The sequence below is a fragment of the Euleptes europaea genome, chromosome 5 (assembly GCF_029931775.1).
Source record: "Euleptes europaea isolate rEulEur1 chromosome 5, rEulEur1.hap1, whole genome shotgun sequence".
Classification (NCBI taxonomy): Eukaryota; Metazoa; Chordata; class Lepidosauria; order Squamata; family Sphaerodactylidae; genus Euleptes; species Euleptes europaea.
The window spans coordinates 13933707-13957898 of NC_079316.1; the positions used below are offsets into that span (position 1 = coordinate 13933707).

General features: G+C 41.3%; 1 protein-coding gene across 2 annotated transcripts in view; it reads right to left on the reverse strand.

Moving 5' to 3' along the window:
* FXR1 (FMR1 autosomal homolog 1) overlaps positions 1-24192 on the reverse strand; it is a 75269-nt gene that overhangs the window by 29640 nt on the left and 21437 nt on the right. For both annotated transcript variants that reach the window (XM_056849384.1, XM_056849383.1), the window contains exons 2-9: positions 13826-13878; positions 13145-13238; positions 10201-10272; positions 9684-9832; positions 8469-8562; positions 6369-6485; positions 6084-6254; positions 3364-3442 (exon numbers count right to left, since the gene is read on the reverse strand). In XM_056849384.1, coding sequence (XP_056705362.1) covers positions 3364-3442; positions 6084-6254; positions 6369-6485; positions 8469-8562; positions 9684-9832; positions 10201-10272; positions 13145-13238; positions 13826-13878 — 829 coding nt within the window. The remainder of the gene's footprint in view (positions 1-3363; positions 3443-6083; positions 6255-6368; positions 6486-8468; positions 8563-9683; positions 9833-10200; positions 10273-13144; positions 13239-13825; positions 13879-24192) is intronic.

The window sequence follows — 24192 nt, forward strand, 5'->3', positions numbered from 1 at the left end:
GGCTATGCCCTTGCATTTGCAAAACAGGGTGTCATCCAGAGCAATGGCAGCCAATAGTGTTAAACCAGAAGCCCTGCGGAGGACATCTTACAGAACTGCAGAATATGTGAGAGCTTTGCACTAAGGGGAGGAAATGCATCTTTCCACAACAGTCTACAAGAGTGAGGCCATTTCACGTTATAGATCCTGTTCACAGTGACGCTGCAAAGACGTAAGTATAGACAGGACCTCCTCCTCTGAGTAACCAAGACAAGCTTGGTGAAAACTGCTCAGTCACCAGGCATCAAACTACAGCAAGCCCGGGTCCAGATGTGTAGTGATTACGCAGGCAGGCCAAGATCTGGAAGGCTCAGGTTCAAATCCCCGCTGTGCCACGCAAGCTCACTGGCCGACCTTGGGCCACTCACACTCTCGGCTTAACCTACCCCACAGGGTTGTTGCTGTCAAGAGGGGAAAAGTGATGTTTTAAAAGTTACTTTGGGTGCCCATAGAGGAGAAAAGTGGAGTAGAAATATCTAAACAAACAAGATGCAGAAGTGAGGATAATCTCCACCAGTTCTAGAATGCTGGGGAATCTCTAGGACCAGAAAGAGATTATTAGAATAACTTCAACCAGTTTCTCCCAAAGAGTGGGGATGGGGCTGTGGCTCAGTGGTAGAGCATCTGCTTGGCATGCAGGTTCCAGGCTCAATCCCTGGCATCTCCAGTTAAAGGGACCAGGCAGGTAGGTGGTGTGAAAGACCTCAGCCTGAGACCCTAGAGAGCTGCTGCTGGTCTGAGAAGACAATACTAACTTTAACGGACCAGGGGTCTGATTCAGTATAAGGCAACTTCATGTATTTGGAAAAAGCGGAACTAGAAGAAGGGAATACAGTGGGAACCATGGCCATGCTAAACATCTATATTTTCTGCTCCCCTTGCTTGATATTTGTGAGGAACTGAAGTTCACGATTTTCTGGACCAGCAAACAGATAATTCCAAGAACTGCTAGTTACTGAGTAATCCAATGAATACTCTGAAAGACTGTTCCACTATGTCCACCTGCTTTCTATTTAACCAACCTGATGTCAGGTTCAGTTTAGAATTTCTGATCAGGACAAAAGGAAATCTCCCTGAGGAGGCTGGCCACTTGCTCCCCATCCCCCCCACCCCTGTCTCGCTTCTCTGTCGGAAGAGGCCTTTGTTGTCACACTGACTGCTTCAATTAGGAAGCAATTCAGGAAAAGTTTCTCAAAAGCCAGACCAAAAACTCGAAAGGTTCCAGAAGATCTTTGCTGCTGCAAGCTTTTTTATGCGGAACGGTCCAGATCTACAAGTTAACCTCAGCCCAGCAGACCGGCATTCATCATGAGAAGTATCTGCTCCGCTAGAGAAGCCCCTGTGAGAAAATGATGCGACTGCAACCACCACTGAACAGAGATAACGGGGGAAAGCGACTTGCACCTCCTGGTGATTCAATAACGTATCATGTAAAGCTGAAGCGGGCAAACACGGAACCTGCCTCAAAGAACAAAGGCTTGGATCCAGCCACGCGTCAGCAGAAACAAATGGACTTGGTGCAGTTCCACTCAAGCTTTTCTCTTTATATCTTATATAGTGCCCAGCAACTGGGGAGGGGCTGTGGCTCAGTGGCAGAGCATCTGCTTGGCATGCAGAAGGTCCCAGGTTCAATCCCTAGCATCTCCAGTTAAAGGGACTAGGCAAGTAGGTGATGTGAAAGATCTCTCTGCCTGAGGCCCTAGAGAGCCACTGCCGGTCTGAGTAGACAATACTGACTTTGATGGACCAAGGGTCTGACTCAGTATAAGGCAGTTCCATGTGTGTTCATGGTTGCACAACATCTCGTACAAGTGGAAAAACAATTAAGGAGAAGCTGTTTAACTTGGTGCAAGGGGCTAGTGTGAGATTTTTTTTGTTCACACTTCTGCTTGTGTAAGAGGAAATCTCTCCCAGTGGAACCCCAGCCAAATTCCTGAACTGACTCCTTTGGGTACAGGAGCTAAGCCAAGCCTGAGCACCTTGTCTGCAAACGGAACCTCATTACCGCCTGCACTCCCTCAAAAGACAGACTGTTGTAGCTGTATGTTTGAAGGGTACAAAAGGGATGACTTTCCCCTCATCCTTTAACTCCACTTGCATGACTGAAGCAATCTCCCAAAAGGTTTGTTCCCAACAAACGGATTGGTGGTGACGCTGTTCTTGAATGCCTTCTTTGCTGGCAAGGTTCTGAGCAAAGGGCAGCCTGTATTACAGGCCACGATTCTGGGGGAGAATTTAAAAGCATCAAGGAAAGATCCACTACAAGGGCAGAAGATTAAAATCATTTAATTCCACTAAAGAGCAACCTGTTAAAAGTGATGCCCATAAGCTAGTTTGCCCAGAGGATGGATACCTGGGCAAAATCCATTTAGCTGGCATATTTTTAGACTCAAGGTGAAGATACTCGGTTCTGATGGAATATGCAGAGGCAAATTCCACAAACATCTTTCTCACTTCTGCTGCTAGGCTTAGGAGACTAAGGCCATTAATGCATGGTGGTTTCATCGCAGTCACCCCACTGACTTCTTTAGGGCTTTGCTTTGATTATGCGTTTTCTGGATGCTGACTAAACATGAAACAGGGGAGGGGCTGTGGCTCAGTGGTAGAGCATCTGCTTGGCATGCAGAAGGTCCCGGGTTCAATCCCGGCATCTCCAGTTAAAAGTGACTAGGCAAGTAGGTGATGTGAAAGACCTCTGCCTGAGGCCCTGGAGAGCCGCTGCCTGTCTGAGTAGACAATACTGACTTTGATGGACCAAGGGTCTGATTCAGTATAAGGCAGCTTCAGGAATCCAGAAAACGCAGGAAAAACATGCACAAACGCAGGGGGAGAGCAAGGCGACCTCTGACTGTCGGAAAATGCAAGCATAACTAAAGCAAAGCCCGGAAGTAATCAGCAGGGTGACTGTGAGGAAACAGCCATGCATAAATGGCCTAAATGGACAGCCACTGATGACAATGCAGTGGTACTGAAGGACCAGCTTTAGGACCAGCCAAAACAGTTAAATACCCTTGGGAAGAGAACAGGCACAGCTTTAAGGGACGGTGCTGCCTACTTCCGCTGCCCTGCCTAATGCGGATCATTCAGGCAATATCAGTTTCCCCTTCCTGCCTTTTAGGCCCCTTTCCACAATGCTGGGCACTATATCCAGTGGCCTTAACACCCATTACAGAAAGCAATCTGCTCTATATGTGCTCCAACGCTTCAGGTGTAAACAAAGCAGCTTTGGGTGAAACACCGGTGGTGGTGGTGGTGGTGGGGTTGATATGTACTGGCCTCCACCCAGGTTGCCAAGCACATTAAACTTTCATCAGTGCTACATACCCACAAGACTTCGAGGAACCTGAATGAAGTCCTCCACGAATTCCAAATAGCTTCTAGCCTTTTTTACTGCCTCAGCACTCTGAAAATGAACAGAACCCATTTGTAAAAAACAGTGCATTAAAAATTAAATCCCCTTTCCGCAGCCTACATACTCCTTAGGAAAAGCCTTGTAATTTAAAATGTGACAGGGATACATATAATCTGATTCAAGCATTATAATTCGTGAGCAATGGCTGCATTCGAAAAGACTAGCGAGGGAAATATAAAAGGAGAGAAAGGCTATTTTCCCACATCATTTGAAAGAGAACTGTTAGCTGCAGCCAACCCAAGTGATAACTCTTTTATATGATGGCTGGTTACTTTTTAACAGTGCCTGAATCTCTATAACAAGGAATTCTTGTTCAGAGGAATGATTGGATTTCCAGGGCCAAAATTCTTTATATATCCAGGGGCTACAGATCACTATTTCATGTTGATGTGTGCTCTAGCCTCACCACCATGACCTACAGCCTTTTTCCCACGATGCTCCTTTCGTGACCTTGGATTCTCCCAGGGTATCTACCACACTGCCGTCAGCTCCTTTAGGCCAATCATGTCGTCAGCTCTTTCAGGCCAATCATACAGAAGAGGCAGTTTCGTCCTGTGTTACTACTAGGGGATAGGAACAGTTCTGTAATAGATGATCTGGTTCTACACACAGTTTGAGGACTGCGACATCCCCCTGGGCTAAATACTGAAAGTAAGGGAAAGGTGCAAAAAAAAAAAAAAGTACTTTACTTGGATAAACAATCCCACATCTACCCTTCTGCCACTGCAGCAAAAATAAAAACAAAAAGCGATGGGAGGTTCCCTCTCACTAAGAACTCATATAGAGATTCTGACAAGTAACTAATAGGAAAGCAATTCCTGTACAAACCACACAAGTTATCCTTCTGAATTTAAACAGAGCCAGATGAGAACCAGTATGGGGCAGAGTGTAGACCCTAACTCAAACGCCCCACTCTTCACGGGAAAACTCAGTGGGTGATATTGGACCTGTTGCTCTCTCTCTGAGCTTCCTAGAGGCACAGCCAGATAAAAATATAATTTAAAATCTCTGGAAGTCAACTGCTTGAAGGGAATTTGAGAAATTAGGTTTTTAGCAATACAGGACTAGATGGTGACTATCTAAATTTGGCCTTTCACTCTAGCAAATGCTAGGTGGCAGCTAGTGATGGAACTCCATTTCGGGTAAGGCATTTTAAACATCTTATGTGTTTCCCTTTCTTTAAAAGTCCTTTTCCTTCAATAACACAGTGATCCTTCTCCTCACCCTCTGACCTCCCCATTCACACCCCAACAAGAAAAGAATGAGGCATGGACTCTCCAGACCATTAGCGATCAGTCAGGCTCTAAAAGTCAGCATGACAGAATTGATGAAGTGTTAGACTAGACTCTCAGGAGACCCGGGTTTGAAATCCCACTTCTACCACGGGACTCTCGCTGGGTGACCTTGGGCCAGGTCACATTCTCTCAGCCTAAGGTACTTCACAGAAGCCCCATGGCGCATAGTGGTAAGCTGCAGTACTGCAGTCTAAGCTCTGCTCACGACCTGAGTTCGATCCCAACGGAAGTTGGTTTCAGGTAGCCGGCTTGAGGTTGACTCGGCCTTCCATCCTTCTGAGGTCGGTGAAATGAGTACCCAGCTTGCTGGGGGTAAAGGGAAGATGACTGGGGAAGGCACTGGCAAACCACCCCGTAAACAAAGTCTGCCTTGGAAACGTCGGGATGGGCCGTCACCCCATGGGTCAGGAATGACCCGGTGCTTGCACAGGGGACCTTTACCTTTTTAAGGTACTTCACAAGGTGGCTGTTGCACGAAAATTGGAGGGGGACACACTTTGAGTCACCATTGGGAACAAAAGTGGGATATACATCAATGTATATGTACATTGTATGTAAAACAGAAAGGGCCACTGTATTTCCCAAAAAGGCAATAATGACCTCGCTTACTCTAGTATCGCCCATTTCAGTCAGCGAACCCCTAACACCACCCAAAGTAGTTCCCAGAGGTTAGCCATGTTGGCCTGCAGTAAAATAACTAGATTCAAGTCCGGTAGCGCCTTGGAGACCAACAAGATTTTCGGGGTATAAGCTTTCAAGACTCAATGTTCTCTTCATCAGATACACAAGGCAGTTAAGAACACAAGGAGCTATGTTCACAAAACACCACATGCAAAACTTCCATATGGAGGATACAAAAACAAAATACAGCAATTCAGAATTCACCGATCTGAAGTTCTACACAACGGACAGAAGTACAGGCAGAAAGAAGCAAAGTGGTGGCAACAATTGTGGGTATGTTTTTAGTTGTGGTACTTGGGCAAAGAGAATACCAGGATCTTACACAGTGTTCCTTTCCAGCAAATGAATGGCCTCTGGGATTTGTGCATTCCATCCCATGTGTGTGTAAAGTGCCTTCAAGTCGCAGCCGACTTATGGCAACCCCTTATGGGGTTTTCATGGCAAGAGACTAGCAGAGGTGGTTTGCCAGTGCCTTCCTCTGCACAGCAACCCTGGTATTCCTTGGTGGTCTCCCATCCAAATACTAACCAGGGCTGACCCTGCTTAGCTTCTGAGATCTGACGAGATCAGGCTAGCCTGGGCCATCCCATACTGGGCAGCAAACCAGTAAGCAGAATACCACAAAGCTAATAACAAGGGAACAAGTTCTTCCTTACCTCTCCATAGATCCTGAAAGTACCAGTATCCTCCTCAAGCTCAATTGCAGTAACTCCTGGAACCTTCCTGGCTTGCTGGATGTTGCTCCCGTGTGTTCCTATCGCAAGGCCCATTAAATCTTCTCTGACAACAAATTCCTCATGAAATGCTGCCGCAAGCTGTTTTGTGCACTAAAGAGAGGAGGCAAAAGAATGTGTTTACTACTACGCGGACTTCAAACACGAACACAGCGAACAGACTATCCAAAGTGAAACCAGAAAAAGCCACAGTGAGGACAAACTCACCTCTAAATGCTTTGTGGCTTCTTCATTTCTTGACATGAGCATTAGCTTGGTTCGAATGCTGCGCAAATGCATGTCACTCAGTATAGTTACTCTTTTCACTGTTGCCTCACTGGAAGACTGCAAAAAAGCAATATAGAAACAGCATTTCCACTTTATAAAACGCAGTATAATCTAGAGAACTCATTAGCATTCTAATTATTACAATTCATCTCAAGTTTTAGAAAACAGCTTCTCTCTTAAAGGTGCAAAATTTCAGGAAACTCCGAAGTCATGGTTTAATCCTCCACAGAAAAGCAATGGAAATTTGGGGGAAAGCTGAAATATATATCATTCTTTCATATCAACTCTAAACTTATTTTACCGCCTCAATGCTATAAAATACATAATATACAACTTAAGCATATTTGGCATATGTATGGAATTTAACAGCATGTCTGTTTTTTATGTGCAAATTTGTAAATATCCAATATTTGAGAGGCAGAGAGAAAGAACTGCTGAACTCTATGTTATGTTTAAGTACATGTCTTGCAAACTGAAGGCTGTGGCTTACTGTCAACTCATCTCAAGTTGGGTCTCCCTCTTTCCCTACTGCCTTCAACTTTTCCTAGCACTACTGTCTTTTCCAATGAGTCTGGTCTTCTCATGAGGTGACTAAAGCAGGATAGCCTCGGTTTAGTCATTTTAGCTTCTAGGGAGAATTCAGGCTTAATTCGATAAACGATCCATTTATTTGTTTATTATTTATCCGTGGGGATGCGGAGTGGTATAGTACAGCCCGATCTTGTCAGATCTCGGAAGCTAAGCAGGGTCTGTACTTGGATGGGAGACCACCAAGGAAGTCTCTGCAGAGGAAGCCAACAGTAAACCACCTCTGCTTAATCACTTCCCTTGAAAACCCTATGGGGTCGCCATAAGTCGGCTGCGCCTTGATGGCACTTTATACACAGAGTATCCATAAAAGTCTCCTCCAACACATTTCCAATGAATCAATCTTCTCCCTGTTAGCAGGAAGAACACACACACACAGTAATACACACAAAGCAGGCGTTTCTTTTAATTAAATTTTGTTTCATTTTCACTGACTGCACATGACCACCACTCTTGAGCAATGTATCAGCATCATCGCTTCAAGGCATACAAACCTATATGGGATTACTTCTTTATACAACGGGGCCTATTTTTGGCACAAAGCCATTTCTACCCAAATGCAAGAGTTACAGCATGCAACGCAGGGTAGAGCTTCCTGCCATGTCATTTCAATGTTTTTAAAATTAAAAAGCTTTTATATTGTTAATTAAGGTAATACTAACTGGATTTTCACTCCTCCTTTTTTTCTCCTTCCAAAGGGCGTTTATTTTTTTCCTTTCTTGAACAATGTTTATGTATATGTCAGGATGTATATTGTGAAACTGTGTATGTATGACCACTGAGTAAGGCCTCTAAAAGGCCGAAAAGCATCTGGTCAGATTTTGATCATTTGATGTATTAGCATCAACTGTGTATGCGTTTGTAATATTTGTAACCACTCATTCTTTGTGCTTTTTAGGGAGCCTGTATTTTAGGCCCTGTGTTTTTAAATACAATTGTGCACACTATACAATAAAAATATACACTAGATCAGCGGTTCCCAAACTGTGCTCCACGTAGCAACTGGTGCTCCGCAAAACATCTCCTAGTGCTCCGTGAAGAGATTGGAAAGAAAAATACTACTGTCGTTCGGTTTAGAATATAGGTGCTGGGTGAAAATTAGTGCTCCATGACAAATTTCTCTCCTGAAAAGTGCTCCATGACTCAAAAAGTTTGGGAACCAGTGCACTAGATAGCGTTTAGCTCAACCCCTCTGGTGTCCACAGGCAGAACCTGTGCCAGACAGAACAGGTGCCCAAACCAGCATGGTACAGGCTGGGCTTTATCTGGCACTGGATCATGTGCTGGCTGGCCCTACTCCACAGCACACCCAAACTCACAACAGTCCTTGGAGTAGGTTTCCCCCTTGCAAATGGAAGAGTTGCCTCAACATACTGAATTACTGAGTAGTTTCATCTACATGCCAAAACAAAGAAGCGAGACAATTTGCACTCTGAGAAGAAAATATCTTACCAGTACTATTAACTGAGCCGTTTCAGCTTGGTAAAAAATTCTGCAGGCTCCCACTGCTTTCTTAAAATCCTTATGGGCACTTTCAAGAGCACACCTAGGGGAATGAATTCAGGGGAAAATGTTATCAACATGTTCTCTACAAAACTGAAAGGAATGCGATATCTGAAACCAAAGTACTCCAAAACCAGGAAACTTGCAGGTATCTCTGCATACGGAAATATCACGTATTGTTAATGAGTTGTCTTTTACTGGATCAGCCTTTAGTGATCAAAGTACAGGAACCTCCCCAGGGTCCAGTGAGCAAAGTGAGATAATGGAAAGGTATACAATGAATTGATTCCAGTAATGGTGTTTTTACTAATGCAACTATTTTGATATCTTCAAGAAGTTACCCAACACAATTCTGCTGAGAAGACGATGAAGATGCTTCCATGGAAGAGTAAGAATTCGTACCTGGATCTCCCAGGGCAAAATCATATGTGATGGTGTCCTCAGGTCAGACACAGGGAAGCTGCCACTATTGTCAGTCTGACAGGGGTGATTTAAAATGTTGCAAATGGCCTGATCATGGAGGAGAGGGCTATCCATGGCTGCTAGTAAAAATGGATACTAGTCATGATGCAGACCTATTATCTCCAGGATCATAGGAGCATGACTATTATATTAGGTGCTGTGGAACAGAGGCAGGATAATGCTGCTGCAGTGGTCTTGTTTGTGGGCTTCCTAGAGGCACCTGGTTGGCCACTGTGTGAACAGACTGCTGGACTTGATGGGCCTGGGTCTGATCCAGCATGGCCTTTCTTAAGTTCTTATGTTCTAAGCCCGCAGTGCAGCAAGACGAGGCATTCTTGTCCCTCCCCTTTTCAAGGGCCAACCCCATCTGCAGTGTTTCAGCACTAAAAAATGTTGGGGGGACGACGACAAGAGCACCGGGTCTTGAAACACTGCAAGCCTGGTCAGTATCAGGCCCTTGTGGCATTTTTTCAGCCATCCCCATTAAGCTCTAAAATGGTAAAGGCATCCCTGATTTGGACTGAGAGACACATCTAGTTGCCTGGCCCATCTTGTTCCCTTTGCTGTAAAGATTCGGCAAAGCCTACTGAATTTTTCATCTGACATTTTCCTGCCCTGAGGCTTCAGATCCTAGACAAGTTTTATTCCATCAATTATCGGACCTGAGACAGTAACATGAAAAGTTTTAGTAAAGTTACTCACGCCTCTCTTAGGTCTTCAGGAACTTCTACTGCACATTTGAAAAAGGTATTCTTGCTAACTGGCTTATTTTGATTCACAGGTCGAAGTCGTTCAAATGTGACTATTTCATTGTAAGTGGCATCACAAGCAGCATATTCGATGACATAAAACTGCGAAAGAATGAGAATGTTGTAATTCTTTTGAAAATTCAAAGCGATCACTTCAGGAAAAAAACAAATTACAGTGAAAAGTGAAACAAGACGAAGGACAGAGTCATAGGAATCGGTGTAGGTAAAAAATGGAGCACTATTACAAACTGCTAAGGAGAGCAACATTTTGTGGTTTGGGGCCAGTCCCTTCTCTTTCCCCTTCCACAGGCCGCTCCCCACCCATGCTTTGGCAAGTGTTCCATGGGGGGGGGGGAGAGTTGCTGCACACAGTGTAATATAGGTATGTCCCTTTCCCACAAATCATTACATGCAGGTCTCATGCTCCCTTTGGCAAGCACTTGCAACACCCAAGTTTTACCCCTACTTACCTCCCCTTTCATCATTCGAACTTTTGCTAGCCACCATCCACAAGGCTCTTGGTCATTTGCCCTTGAGTAAACCTGGAAGGAAGTCATACAACACATTTAAGGACTCCTAATATAAGAATACGTTAACCTACAAGCTCTGGTACATCTCTAATTAAACCCACTCAGGAAGTGCATACAAGATTAAGGCCCTTGAAAGACAGGTTTGCCACCTGTGTATGTCAACATTATAGAGCAAAAAATACATTTAATCATGAAGCAGCCTTCTAAAATTTAAGTTCACACTGCAACAATGCTCCTTTACCAAGATTGGGGAGGGGGGGAGGGAGGGGTCTACAACAAAACGGCATTTTACATTATGATATGAGGTCGAAGAAAACAACAAGCCCCAAAGTGCATATTAACTGCATATATGATTAGTTCTGACAATGAAAGAAAAGGCTGAATACCAGAAGTGTGGCAAATAAGATTTTGGTGTTTGGTTTCTGCTTCCGGCACACTTTGCCTGGATTAGAAAGTAGCTCTCAGGTCTCAACATAGTTTCACTCCCTGCATCCCCCCTTCCTTTAACAAGACAATTTAGGTACAATTAAACTAAGTTTCTCACCCATCTTCCTTTATATTACCAGATGCTATTCTAGCAAAACAGTGAAGGTTTGGCTTCTAGTGGTATTGATTGCTCATTGTAAGCCGCCCTGAGACCAGCCTTTGGCCGGGGAGTGAGGGCAGGGCATAAAACCAAACAAATAAATAAATAGGTTCGCTGTATATGGGGGTTCCTTGCTGATAAGAGTTGTTTGTGATAATTTTAGTGATCTATCACATATGTATTTAACAACATATGAGAGATACCTCTTTAATCAAGTAATATAAAGTACTTCAAACTCTTAAGTTTACCTCCTGGTTTCTATTAAGTAGATTACTCCTGTTGAGTAAGTGCTCAGGGCAAACTCCTGGTGAAAGAAGTAACACTCCTCAACCAGTACTCTTTTAGACTGAAGTACTGATTATCATTCAATTTTATATCAATAAGAAGCAATTTCTATGGTACGTCAACATAAAAGACTGGACAATATTTAACCAATTCATTTCACAAAGATAAAGTAGGCAAAGTACAATAAAAAAAATATAAAGTCTAGTCTACCATCTACACACATATAGCTACAACACAGCTTATGTGCATATTGTGGAAATCCCAAAAATCCAATGATCCCAATAACATTGTTAAGAAGTCAACAAGCTAAACATGCCTAACCAAATCTACACCAGTTATTAGTGACGCACAAAATTCCACTTATTTCAATCAGATAGATAAAATGTACAATTATGAATCCTACAGCATATCTACCGAAAACAGTACTAAAGTACTATAATATTCTTCCCCCACTACCAAAATACCCATGTGGGCACAAACTGTGGGCTAAAAGGAGAAACACTTTCTCCATCTCAACTTATTCACTATGTGTTTTCTTCTGGCCCCCTTAGTTTGGTTCTTAAAGTTGTTTCTGCAATAACTCCATTTCAAACTGTGGGCTTCAGAACAGTCTCAGAACTTGACGACACACTGTCAAAGTTGAGGCCTTTTTCAGTCCCTGGATGGGAGTCCAGGTACGTAATAAATCCAGTAACAAATTCTAATGCTTTTTCTACCAACGACAATAATTCTTGAAGCCAGAAACGTATTTAAGTATTAGCACAAATGTCACACATTCATATTAGAAGAAGAACAGATGGTTTTTATGTCAACTTTTTCTACCACTTAAGGGAGACTCAAACCGGCTTACCTTACCCTCCCCACAACAGACACCTTGTGAGGTTAAGTAGAGCTGAGAGGGTGTGACTAGCCCAAGGTCCCCAGCTGGCTTCATGTGGAGGAGTGGGGAAACAAATCCAGTTCACCAGATTAGCCTCCGCTGCTAATGTGGAGGAGTGGGAAATCAAACCCGGTTCTCTAGATCAGACTCCACTGCTCCAAACCACCGCTCTTAACCACTACACCACGCTGGCTCTCCCACACAAAAATTTGTACCCAAATAAAATGTACTGAAAATAATCATCAAAATTTCAACTTCAGCATCTTAAGTTCTGAACAGCCACTGATCCTAGCAGAAAAATTAACATCCTGTATTATGCACTAACACACATGATGTCAGTTACCTATCTTCTAAATAAATGAAACACCCTATTAACCTGAAAGAACAACTAGTTTTTCCCCCAAGAGTGCCACCAAGAAAGCTAAGGGGTAGTCTAAAACTCGCATACAAATTACAGACATGTACCAAATTAAACTTAGTGTGAACAGCCTGTGGGGAGGGGGCTCATCTTACATTCAGATCCCTCATCCTTTTGGGTAAATTCACTGCCACCATCCAACAAGAATGGGCTATGCAGGCATGGAAAGAATTCATGTAATCTGGATGAGAGGTTCCAGATATTACAGTCATTATATGGGGACTGTTCTAACTCAGCTCATAAGGCTGGCTGTGTCCTGAGAACAATGGCCTCTTTTAATAAATATCTATATCACAACTGGCTAAGTGCAGCTCCTGTTAAATTCCCATTAATTCAATATGATTTGTGTAAAACCACCAAATTAGAAAACAGTACCGCTGAATATCTCTTGCCTTGAAAACCCTATGGGGTTGCCATAAGTCAACTGTGACTTGACAGCAAAACAAAAAGTAATTTAAAAAAGTTAAAACAAAAGAAAGGACGGGATGTGGAATGTTTAGCAGAGCTCAGTCTTGTCAGATGTAGTTAGCTAAGCAGGGTCAGTACTTGAATGAGAGACCACCAAGGAAGATTTTGCAGATGAACGCAATTGCAAAATCACCTTTACTTAATTGCTTGCTTTGAAATCTCTATGGGGTCACCTTAAGTCAGCTGAAAACTGACAGCACTTTACACACACACACAAGAAAGGAAAGAAGTTTTTACATCAACTCACCTCCACTTCATCCCCTTCACCGATTTCTTTCTTAATATCGGGCGGTGGAGGTAATCTTACTTCACTGAAGGGAACCTGGCGTTCTGGCTGCCAACTGAAAGTTGAACAAGTATTACATATTATTCCAGTGTCACAAGGAGAAGAAAACCTGGTCCACTGTTACAATCATATTTAGAAGTGAAACCGGACCACAAATGGGATGCTGACAGCTTTAATATCAGATACAGAACCCTGCTATCAGCTTTCCTAGTAATCCCAAATACGCTGTTAGCCCACATTTTCATTAGCTCTGCTCTCTACACATGCTTATGTAAATAATTGCAGGGTCACCAAGAGTTTGAAAAAAACTTACACACATTACTCTTCCAATTTATGGTAGCACCACTGCTTTCGTCACCCAGAGGCAAATCTTACACCAAGCTATCAGACAAGTGGAAATTTAAAGTGTGCCCATTACCAGAGTTAAGCAATCAGTCATTATTATTATTGTGACACACAAACAACTTTTAACGTATTTTCCTTTCCCATTTACATTGAACGAACTGTGTCTGCAGTCTTTCCCTCTCTAGCAAGTCAAAATATCACCTGGGGTTTTTTATGGGGGGGGGGGGGTAATTCTTTAACTGAATAAACAAGACCAGTACATATATTTTGCATAATTTTTTTTTACACAGTACATACTTGTTTTCGAACACAACTGTGAGAGAATCTTCATGAACATCTTTGATGAACCCCTAGAATAAAGAGCAAAACTGGGTTAGAAACATCCATATTTAACCGATGTACTATGAAAAGGCCCTATTGTACTGGCTTCTTGGTGTTTTTATTTTAATGGTACAATTTCTACTCTTAATGGAAGCCAAAGGGAGTTGCCGCATTATGTATTCCCAGCGATGTATTAAGAGTTTGAAAATGTTATAAAAAAATACTGTTCGCACTTTGTTTGGCCCCTTTAGCTGTGAAGATGTTTTCCAACCATTTTTTAGCCATTTATAAGCCGTGGTATCCAAAAACCCTTTTTTTTTTTTTTTTTTTATAAATTTTTATTAGTTTTTTTTTATAACAACAAAAATAAGAAAAAGAAAAATAACAACAACAAAAAACAATAATTATAATAATAACCAAAGTAACAATAAGAAGAAACCAGGAGTATCCATATATATTCAATAATACAATTAAAAATATCACTATTAACTCTATTAAGATACCCCTTTTCCCACCACCCACCACCCTTTGTGACCCTTCACCTGACTTCCGAAGAAGTGCTATGACAGTTTCAAACTTATTTATTACTATAAAATATAAAAATGTTTTAAAATTGCTAATTTCTATAACTCAGTAAATAATTTAATAAAATCCGTTTTTGCCATTTTATCCCAATATGAGGCGGCCTTTTTCCACATATTTTTAAATTCTTCCATATCCTTTCCATGAAGGAATTCCGTTAATTTGGCCATCCTCATATATGTCCATAATTTCTCTCTCCAATCAATTATTAGAGGTTTATTCACTTGCTTCCAAATTTTTGCAATTACAATTCTTGCAGCAGCAAAACTATATTGACATATAATTCTATCATTATTATTCAAATTTCCTTGTGGGATTCCCATTAAACAAAATGCCGGTTTTCTTTTCACTGTAGTATTAATCAAGTTGTTAGTTTCCCTAACAACTTTTTTCCAAAAAATTTTAATTTTTTTACAAGTCCACCATGCATGCATAAAGGTACCTCTTTCCTTTCCACATTTCCAACATAAATCCGTCTCCCCTTTTTTTATTTTAGCTATCATCACCGGTGTTATATACCATCTATAAAACATTTTATATAAATTTTCCCTAATTTCATTCGTAATTGTAAATTTAAACTCTCTTTTCCATAAATTTTCCCAGATATCTAATTCTATATTATATCCTAATTCTCTCATCCATTTCACCATTACTGGTTTAATTCTTTCCTGTTCTAAATTGATTTCACTTAATATTTTGTATATTCTACCAATCAAGCCTTTATTTCCTTTCATTAATATTTTTTCTAAATTAGATTTAGATTTATTAAAACCCAATTGATTATCTTTATTAAATATCTCTTTTAGTTTATAATACATAAACCAATCTTTAATATTAAGTTCTTCCTTACTTTTTAACTCCCATCCTCCTTCAGTAAATTTTATAATTTCACTATATCTTTCTATGTCTAAGTTTAGATGGGTTCCTCTTTTCATAAATGCTTCAATTGGATTAATCCATCCTGGAGTCCTAAATTCCAAAGTCTTTTTATATTTTTTCCAGATTTGGAATAATCCTTTTCTAATAATATGATTATTAAAATCTTTGTTTACCTTTTCCTTTTCATACCATAAATATGCATGCCATCCAAAACGTAGATTAAAGCCTTCTAATTCTAAAAGTTTAATATTTTCTAATAATATCCAAGTCTTTAACCACGTAAAACAAGCTGCTTCATAATACATTCTTAAATCCGGTAACCCTAACCCTCCTGTTTCTTTTAATTCAATTAAATTATTGTATGCAATCCTATGCTTTTCCTTTCCCCATAAAAAATTTAAAATGTCTCTTCTCCAAATTTTAAATATTTTAACCCCTTTTATAATTGGTAAATTTTGAAACAGAAAAAGCATTTTAGGCAAAACCATCATTTTTACCACGGCAATTCTTCCCCATAATGTTAATGGTATTTTGCTCCAATTTTCTAAGTCTTTATTAATTTCTTGCCATATTTTGACATAATTATTTTTGAATAAATTAAGATTGTTAGGGGTTAACCATATACCCAAATACTTTATTTTCGATTCAATTGAAAATCCTGAATGTTGTGATAGTTCTTGCTGCTGCAATATCGTCAATTTCTTCACCAATATTTTCGTTTTACTTTTATTTATTTTAAAACCTGCCAGTTTTCCATAAACCTCCAAAGTTTTATTCCATTTTCCAATTTGATCATTAGGATTAGATAAAAAACAAACTAAATCATCAGCATATGCTTTAACCTTAAAGTAATTTTTCCCAACTTTACAACCAGTTAATTCTATATCGTTTCTAATCTTACACAATAATACTTCTAATATTAGTATAAACAATAATGGGGATAACGGACATCCTTGTCTTGTACCCTTTTGGATTTCAAATTGCGACGTCATACTCCCATTAATTAACAATCTAGCTGTTTGATGAGTATAAATTTTATCAATAGCTGTTCGAAAGTTTTTTCCGAAACCCATGTATTCTATTACTTTTTTCATAAATTTCCAATTAACATTATCAAATGCTTTTTCTGCGTCTAAAAAAATAATTGCAATAGGTTCAGTAGTAGATTCTGCATATTCCAAAATATCTAACACTATTCTAACATTTTGATTAATTTGTCTTCCTGGAAGAAAGCCAGCCTGATCTTCATGTATAACCTGATTCAATACAGTTTTAAGTCTGTTTGCTAAAATAGCTACAAATAATTTATAATCATTATTTAATAAGGAAATTGGTCTATAATTTTTAACATCCAGTAAATCTGAATTTGGTTTTGGGATTAACACTATATTTGCTTGTTTCCAGGTTTGTGGCATGGACCCCGTCTGCAAACATTGATTCATCACTTTTAACAGATGTGGAGCTAATTGTTCTATAAAAGTTTTGTAATAAATTGCTGTGAAACCATCTTCTCCTGGTGATTTATTTAGTTTACTTTTTCCAATAGCCATTTTTAATTCCTCCATAGTTATATCAGAATCCAATAAATCTTTATGTTCTTGCGATATCCGATCCCAGTTAAATTTATTTAAATAACTATCTATTTCCCTCTCTAGCTCTACATTTTGTTTATATAAATTCGAATAATAATCTCTAAATATGTCCATAATTTTTTGTTTATCAGTTATTATTTTCCCATCCCTCTTAATTTTTAATATTGGTAATTTCTTCTCCTTAGATTTAATTTGCCATGCTAATAATTTACCCGCTTTATTAGCATGTTCAAAAAATTTCTGTCTATTATACATAATTTTTTTTTCTATTTCCGAAGTTAATAAAAATTCATATTGACATTGTAGCTTTTTTAGATTTTCCAACTGTTCTTTTTTTAATAATTTATCTTGCAATTTTCTAAGCTGCCTTTCTCCTTGTTTAATTTCATCTAAAATCTTTTTCTTTCGCCTCTCCTTTTCTTTGAACCATCTTGAATTTTGCTGTATCAAAAGTCCTCTAATTACTGACTTGCTAGCATCCCATACTATTTCATCTGATACTCCATTCTCTACGTTTTCTAAAAAAAAAATCTGTATATCTACTTTTAACTTGTCCACTATTTTTTTATTTTTCAGTAAATATTCATTTATACCCCATGGTTTATTTCTTCTATCTTCAAGATGAATTCTAATCAAAAGCGCATTATGATCTGACAATACTTTAGGCAATATTTCCGGGGTTTCCGATCGTCCTGTAATACTTTTAGAAATCCAGAACATATCTATTCTTGAATGAGAAGAATGTCTAGATGAATAAAAAGTATATCCCTTTTTTTTTCCATTTAACAATCTCCATATATCAAACATTTCCCACTGTTCTATAAGATTATTAAAAATATCTGGTAGCTTACCCTCGCATTTACCCTTTTTCTTCTTTGAGGATCTGTCCAACCTAGGCTCCATAACCCCATTAAAGTCTCCCATCCATATCATCTTATCATTTGCATATTCCGCTAGTATCAATGCTATTTTCTCATAAAATATTTTTTGCTTAGTATTTGGAGCATAGATACCAACTAACAAAATTTTTTGAAAACCAGAGACAATTTCTACCAAAAGAATCCTCCCTTCCTTATCCGCATATACCTTCTTGGGTTCTAATATTAAGGGAACATACATAGCTATACCATTTGTTTTTTTCTTCTCATTACATGATGTAAATAGTTTACCCAATTTTGCCTGTTCCAATCTTACAATATCTTTTGGTAAAATATGAGTTTCTTGTAAACAAAAAATATTAGCTTTTAACTTTTGTAAATGATAAAATATTTTTTTCCTTTTGTTGGGAGAATTTAAACCATTAACATTCCATGATATTATTTGGAGCATTTCGATATTCAATCAAACCCTATTCTTTATTATTATTCTAAAATCACTCCCCTTCCTTCCCTCCCCCCCTTCCAATATTTTCCCTATAACATGGTTCAGCCATCATCTTCCTCTTCCGACGATGACTGTTTGGCCCCCCCGCTTGCTTCTGTGGCCTTCTCTTCTTCTGGAACCTTTTTTTCCACAAGTTCTTTCGGTGTTTGTTGTGGTGGTTTACGTAAGTCCCCTCCATATCTTCTCAAAAATTGATCCGCTTTTACAGTATCTGTGAGCTTGAATCTTTTAGCTTTGTAGAAAAACGAGATTCCCAGCGGAAATTCCCATCTGTGTTGGATTCCATTAAATCTAAGTCTTTCCACAATCTCTGCAAATTCTTTTCTTTTTCTCAACAATCTTCCCGGGATCTCCTTCATCAGTCTCATCGGTGTACCTTCTATAGTAAGTGGAGTTTGATAATGCTTGTTCAGAATTAGGTCCCGATGACTTCTGGAAAAAAATTGCACCAAACAGTCCCTTGGAACTTTGTTTTTCTTTGCGTATGCAGAGTTAACTCTGTAAACTGTTATAATCATTCCTTCAACAATCATTTCGTCCTCCTGAAGAAAATCAGCCAACAGTCCTTTCAAATAATTTTTAAGATCTTTTCCCTCCACTTTTTCTCTGAGACCGCGTATACGTATCCAGCTCTCCTTTATCTTTAGTTCCAACATTGCAGTGTGGTCGTCTTGTCTTTCTTCTCTCTCAGCACGTGCCTCCATTGCCATCTCTAAACCGTCAACCCTTTTTCTGGTTTCTTTATTATCTTTTGAATGTTTCTGAACTTTCTCTTCCAGGTTGTTCTGTCTTACTGTCAGAGTTGATATGGAGTCTTGCAGTGCTGAAATAGCAGCAGTGTTTTGCCCAATCACTGCTGTATTTTGGAGCAAGCCTTGTTTAACTGATTCTACCTCCTGCTTCACTGATGTCATCTCTTGCTTTACTGAAGTCATTTCCTGCTTCATAGCTGTCACCTCCTGAAGAGTTTTTGCCAGCATATCTTGTATAGAGTTCAACGTAGCATCCGTTTTTTTTGACATCTTTGCTGATAATGGGACCAATGCTGTTGGTGAAGAAGCTGGTGAAGCTGCAGGGCTAGGAATGGAGGCTCTTCTGTAAGGCAACAGTGACTGTTGAAGCTGCAACTGTTTAGATTCTTTAATAAGTCCTTTGGGATGCTTTTCTAAGTCTTTTTTTTCTTTCTCTTTGTCTTTATCTCCCATTCCCCCTTGCAGAAACTATTTATAATCCACAAAGCAGAAGATGTGAAAAAGAGATTGTAGTTTATATCGTTAGCTTAGTAGTCCTTTACCACAAACAGTCTACAATAATCAAATAGATTCCAGCTTATTAACAACTTGTAATCCACAAAGCAAGAGGGTGGGAAGAGAAGGTGTAATTTATATCATCCACTTAGTAATCCTTTGCGACAGATTTACCTTGGCTGCTGATAATCCACAAAAACAGGAGTGGGGGGGGGGAGCTGTAGTTTATATCATCAGCTTAGCGATCATTTGCCTTAGACAATAGTCAGATAGAGTAGCACATTAGCACATTATTGTTTATTCAGCTATTTCCTGCCAGTATTGCAACCTTCTGAATTTCCCTTGGCACAATCGTGTTAGATTGCCTGGCACAAGCAATTTCAAGTGCGTAACAGCTGGCAAAAATCCAAGTTTCAATTTCAGTCCGTTAGCGAGTCCAGAATACAATCCAGCTTGCTTTCAGACTGTTTCCTTACTGTCAGGCACCTCTATGTGTATTTTATTTTAATTTTATTTTTTTAAAAAGAAAGAAAACCTTTTGAAAGATCCAAGCCTCCGCACCGCGCCGGCTCTTTAAAAATGGCGCCGGCTCCTCCGCTCACTCGCCCGAGCGTTCCGTCGCCGCTGTGGAGGCAACGGCCGCTCCCAGGGCAAAGAGCCTGCCGGCGCACCAGTCAGCATCCCCCCCTCACCCGGGGGGCGCCGCGAGCCCGATGTCAAAGGGGGGATTTTCCCTCCCCCCCGGGGCTGCGCTCGAGCCGATGTTTTTTATAACATTTTCAAACTCTTAATACATCGCTGGGAATACAAAGTTCGGTAACCCCCAAAAACAAGGCTGAAAAGTGCAAATGTTTACAGGTGACAGCCAAGCAGAGATATTTAATGGAGCACAGCTGGACACAAGCTGTCCTATCATTAATCAAAGCTGAACTTACATCAGTGATGTTTCAGACAATTCAACCTGTATCTATTCTAATCTTTACCTTTAGGTATCAGAAAGACATCAGAAAGAAGTTAATAAGAGTTCATTACACAATGATGAATGCATTAGTGCAGTGGTTCCCAACTTCGGGGCGAGGGACCCCCTGGGGGAGGGGCAGAGTTATTGCAAGGGGGTCAATAAGGCCATCTGCACACTAAGTACTGTTATTTTACCTTTTTGTCATTATGTATTTTTTCAATCTATGGATGACAACCACTACAACTACTATCATGTGGGGCCATCCACGAAAAAAATGTTAAAAGTGGGTCCTCATACTCAAAAAGGTTGGGAACCACTGCATTAGCATTGCGTTATATACGTAGCTCTTCAGAAAGCTAGCACACAAAATATTTTAAATAAATATGATTTACCACTTCAGAAGTGAGTTAACAAGGTGTCCCACTTTTCCTTTTAGAAAATCCCAATAAGCCCTACAACAAGCTGAGAGCTATCTGTGCTATATTAAAGGGTCCCAGTCACAATGAAGGTTCAGTCTTTGTACTTGAAAGTGGAGGGGGAGAGAGAGACAGAAATGCCTTGCTAATTAAAACCTGCTCTTTAGCATTTTATAAAATGTAAAGTCTCACAGTAGCTTACAGTTTGAAAATATTTTCTTTCTCTTTTTTTGCTGACATGTTGCAGCTGACTTATGGCGACCCTGTAGAGTTTTCAAGGCAAGAAACATTGGAAGATGGGTTGCCATTGCCTTCCTCTGCCTCATGACCCTGGTATTCCCTGGAGGTCTCCCATCCAAATACTTGCCAGGTTCAAGGCTGAGAGTGTGCAACTGATCCAGGCCACCCCTCAAGTTTCTATAGCAGAGTGAGGACTTGAACCTGGGTTCCACAGATCCTAGTCCAACACCTTAACCACTATACCATGCTGGGTCTCATTTTTCATATTAAACCCAATTTAAATGGTTAAAACATTTGTCATATAATGCCAAACACATCAAGCCAACTCACAGCTCAACCAGCAGACTCCACATTATGAACTAACTAAAATCCAAGCCCAGACAGCCATGAGTACCTCTACACAAAAACTTCAAGCTACTTGAAAGGCAGAAGAGAGTCAAGATGGGACCTCCCTTTCATAGGCAGTTCCACAACTACAGCATCACCACTGAGAAGGCCCTAAATCTGGTAGCCTCTCACCAAACTTCAGCCAGCAGAGACAATACGCGGAACTTCCTGACTGACCCTTAAGACACAAGGGGGTATATACACTCCTTCAGACTCTCTAGACCAGTGGTTCTCAACCTGCGGGTTGGGACCCCCAAGGGGGTCACGAAGTGTTTTCTGGGGGGTCGCCGCCACTGTCCTGGGAAAGCCCCCATCCTGGGCTGTCCAGGACTAACCCAGACGCCCTGTAACCCTGATCCGTCCGCGAGGGCAGGGAAGACCCCAAGTAGAGAGGTGAGGAACTGACCGACCGACAGCCAGAAGGAGCCGGACTGCAGAGACGCGGCGGCGTGCCCCCGCACACCAGCTGTAGCCCCGCTGCCCAGCTGAAAGGTGGGCGGGCCAGCCCTGGGCGCGGTCACACCTGCGCCGGGCGGATGATGCGGCAGGATGTGTGGGAGGCCGAGGAAGCTCCCCTGGCTCGGCCAGTTCAGGTCTCGGAGGAGAAGAGGGCGGTCCCCCTTGAGGCCGCTACAGCCACGTTGTTTTTACTTTTAGCCACGCTCAGGTGGGGCGGGAGCTTCAGCCTGGAATCCAAGTGCCATGTCTGTAGTGTGGCTTTGCTTTTCTGCCCTGAGTCATCAGTTCCACTCTGCGCTGAGTCATCAGTTCCGCTCTGGCAAGGCCAAGGGGGAGAAAGTCGAGGTGCAGTTCGGGATTTCCCCGAGTGCACAGGTTCGGTGAGGCGCAGAAGGAGCGGTGACTGGCGGAGGGGAGAAAAAGGCACGAAAAGTCCGAGTGGGATAAGCGGCCCTTGGCTCTTTCCTGGCCCTTCGCTCTCGTGAGGTGATTAAACAGAGCTCCGCTTTGAGGGATAACTGCAGTTCTGTGCACAAGCAGTGTCCCAGTCACAAGAGAGGGGGTTTCCTCGCGAGAGCCCCGGCCTGCTTGGAAGAGTTTTTGGGGAGAGAGGGGAGGACAAGGAACACAGTGCATGCTCAAAGGCACTCTTTCCTCCGTGCCAGGAAAGGTTGCCGCGCCACACAGTCACAGCCGCTGTGCAACAGGTGGTAGCACCGTTTGCTTGTTTGTTTTAAACTTTAAAATTTTAATTAATTATATATATGGATACCCTGGACTGCCAAAAAAACAAATGTGTTTTTTATCCTATTGAAAATGTAATTTATGCAAATTTATGCAAATATGACGAGGGTCGCAGGTTACTTGGCAATTGTGAAAGGGGGTTGCGACTCGAAAAAGGTTGAGAACCACTGCTCTAGACCCAGGGCCCAAAGAGCTTTAAAGGTCAAATAGAAGATGCCAATTTGAGCATACAAAGGTAACCAGTTCAGCTCATTTTCCTTCAGGATCAATCAACTTGCACCAGCTAAAGCTAAACTTTCTTCAAAAGGCAGTCCTATGCACAGAACACTGCAGTAATCTAGTGTAGAGGTTACCAAAGACATCCAACACTACAGCTAAACCCTAATGTCATCCCAGAGGGACCACAGCTGGCACACCAGCGATACTATTAAGAGCAGCTGTTGCCAGGTGCAATATTTTAGAATAAAGCAGCAAAGTTGGATTGAAGAGAATTCTGAAATTGCAAACAATTCTTCAGGAGAGAGCATGGTCCATCTAGGACAGCCACTCAACTTACCCCCAGGTTAAATGTCCATTCTAAACAAGGAGGAGGAGAAGACTTGGTTTTTATATACCAACTTTCTCTACCTTTTAAGGAGAATCAAAGCGGCTAACAATCTCCTTCCCTTCCTCTCTCCATAACAGACACCTTGTGAGGTAGATGGGACTGAGGGAGTTCAGAGAACGAGCCTTGGATACTCACTGTGAAGGCTCCTTCTGCTCTGGAATACGGAGGTCATCTGTAAAGTGGGTGTTTCCGTTCCTCTTGCTTCTGGGAGGCAGGACTAAAAACTTTAACTTCCTGTCTCTGGGGAAACGCCCCCTCATTTCCAGTTTGAAAACTTTCCGAGCTATAGGGCACAAGAACACTTAGATTCCGCCCCCTTATTTATTTATTTTTATTATTATTTATTATTATTTTTGGAACAGGAAGGTGTAAATAGAAAGAACAACAGTAACTGTGAGAAGAAACAACAAGTGTTAGTAACAGCAACTCAATTAAGAGCCATGGCTCCGTTGTGGATAAGGCAGGAATTTGCTAGATCCCCAAACGAACTACCTAATCCCGAACAAATGCTAAATTCCTGAGAGGTGGGCCAGATGACCTCCGTATTCCAGAGCAGAAGGAGCCTTCAAGTGAGTATCCAAGGCTCGTTCTCGCTCTGGAAGAGGAGGTCATCTGTAAAGTGGGACTTACAAGAGCTGTCCCTAGCCCGGGTGGGTTAAGAATTTTGCAGAATGCTCTGGAGGACTCTGCGGCCAAAGGCCGCGTCCGCAGAAGCGAACAGATTCAATTTATAATGACGGACAAAGGTGGAGACGGAAGACCAGGTCGCCGCCTTGCAGATTTCCTCTAGGGAAGCCTGTCGGTGGAGGGCGGCTGTGGTAGCAGCACTCCTGACAGAATGGGCCA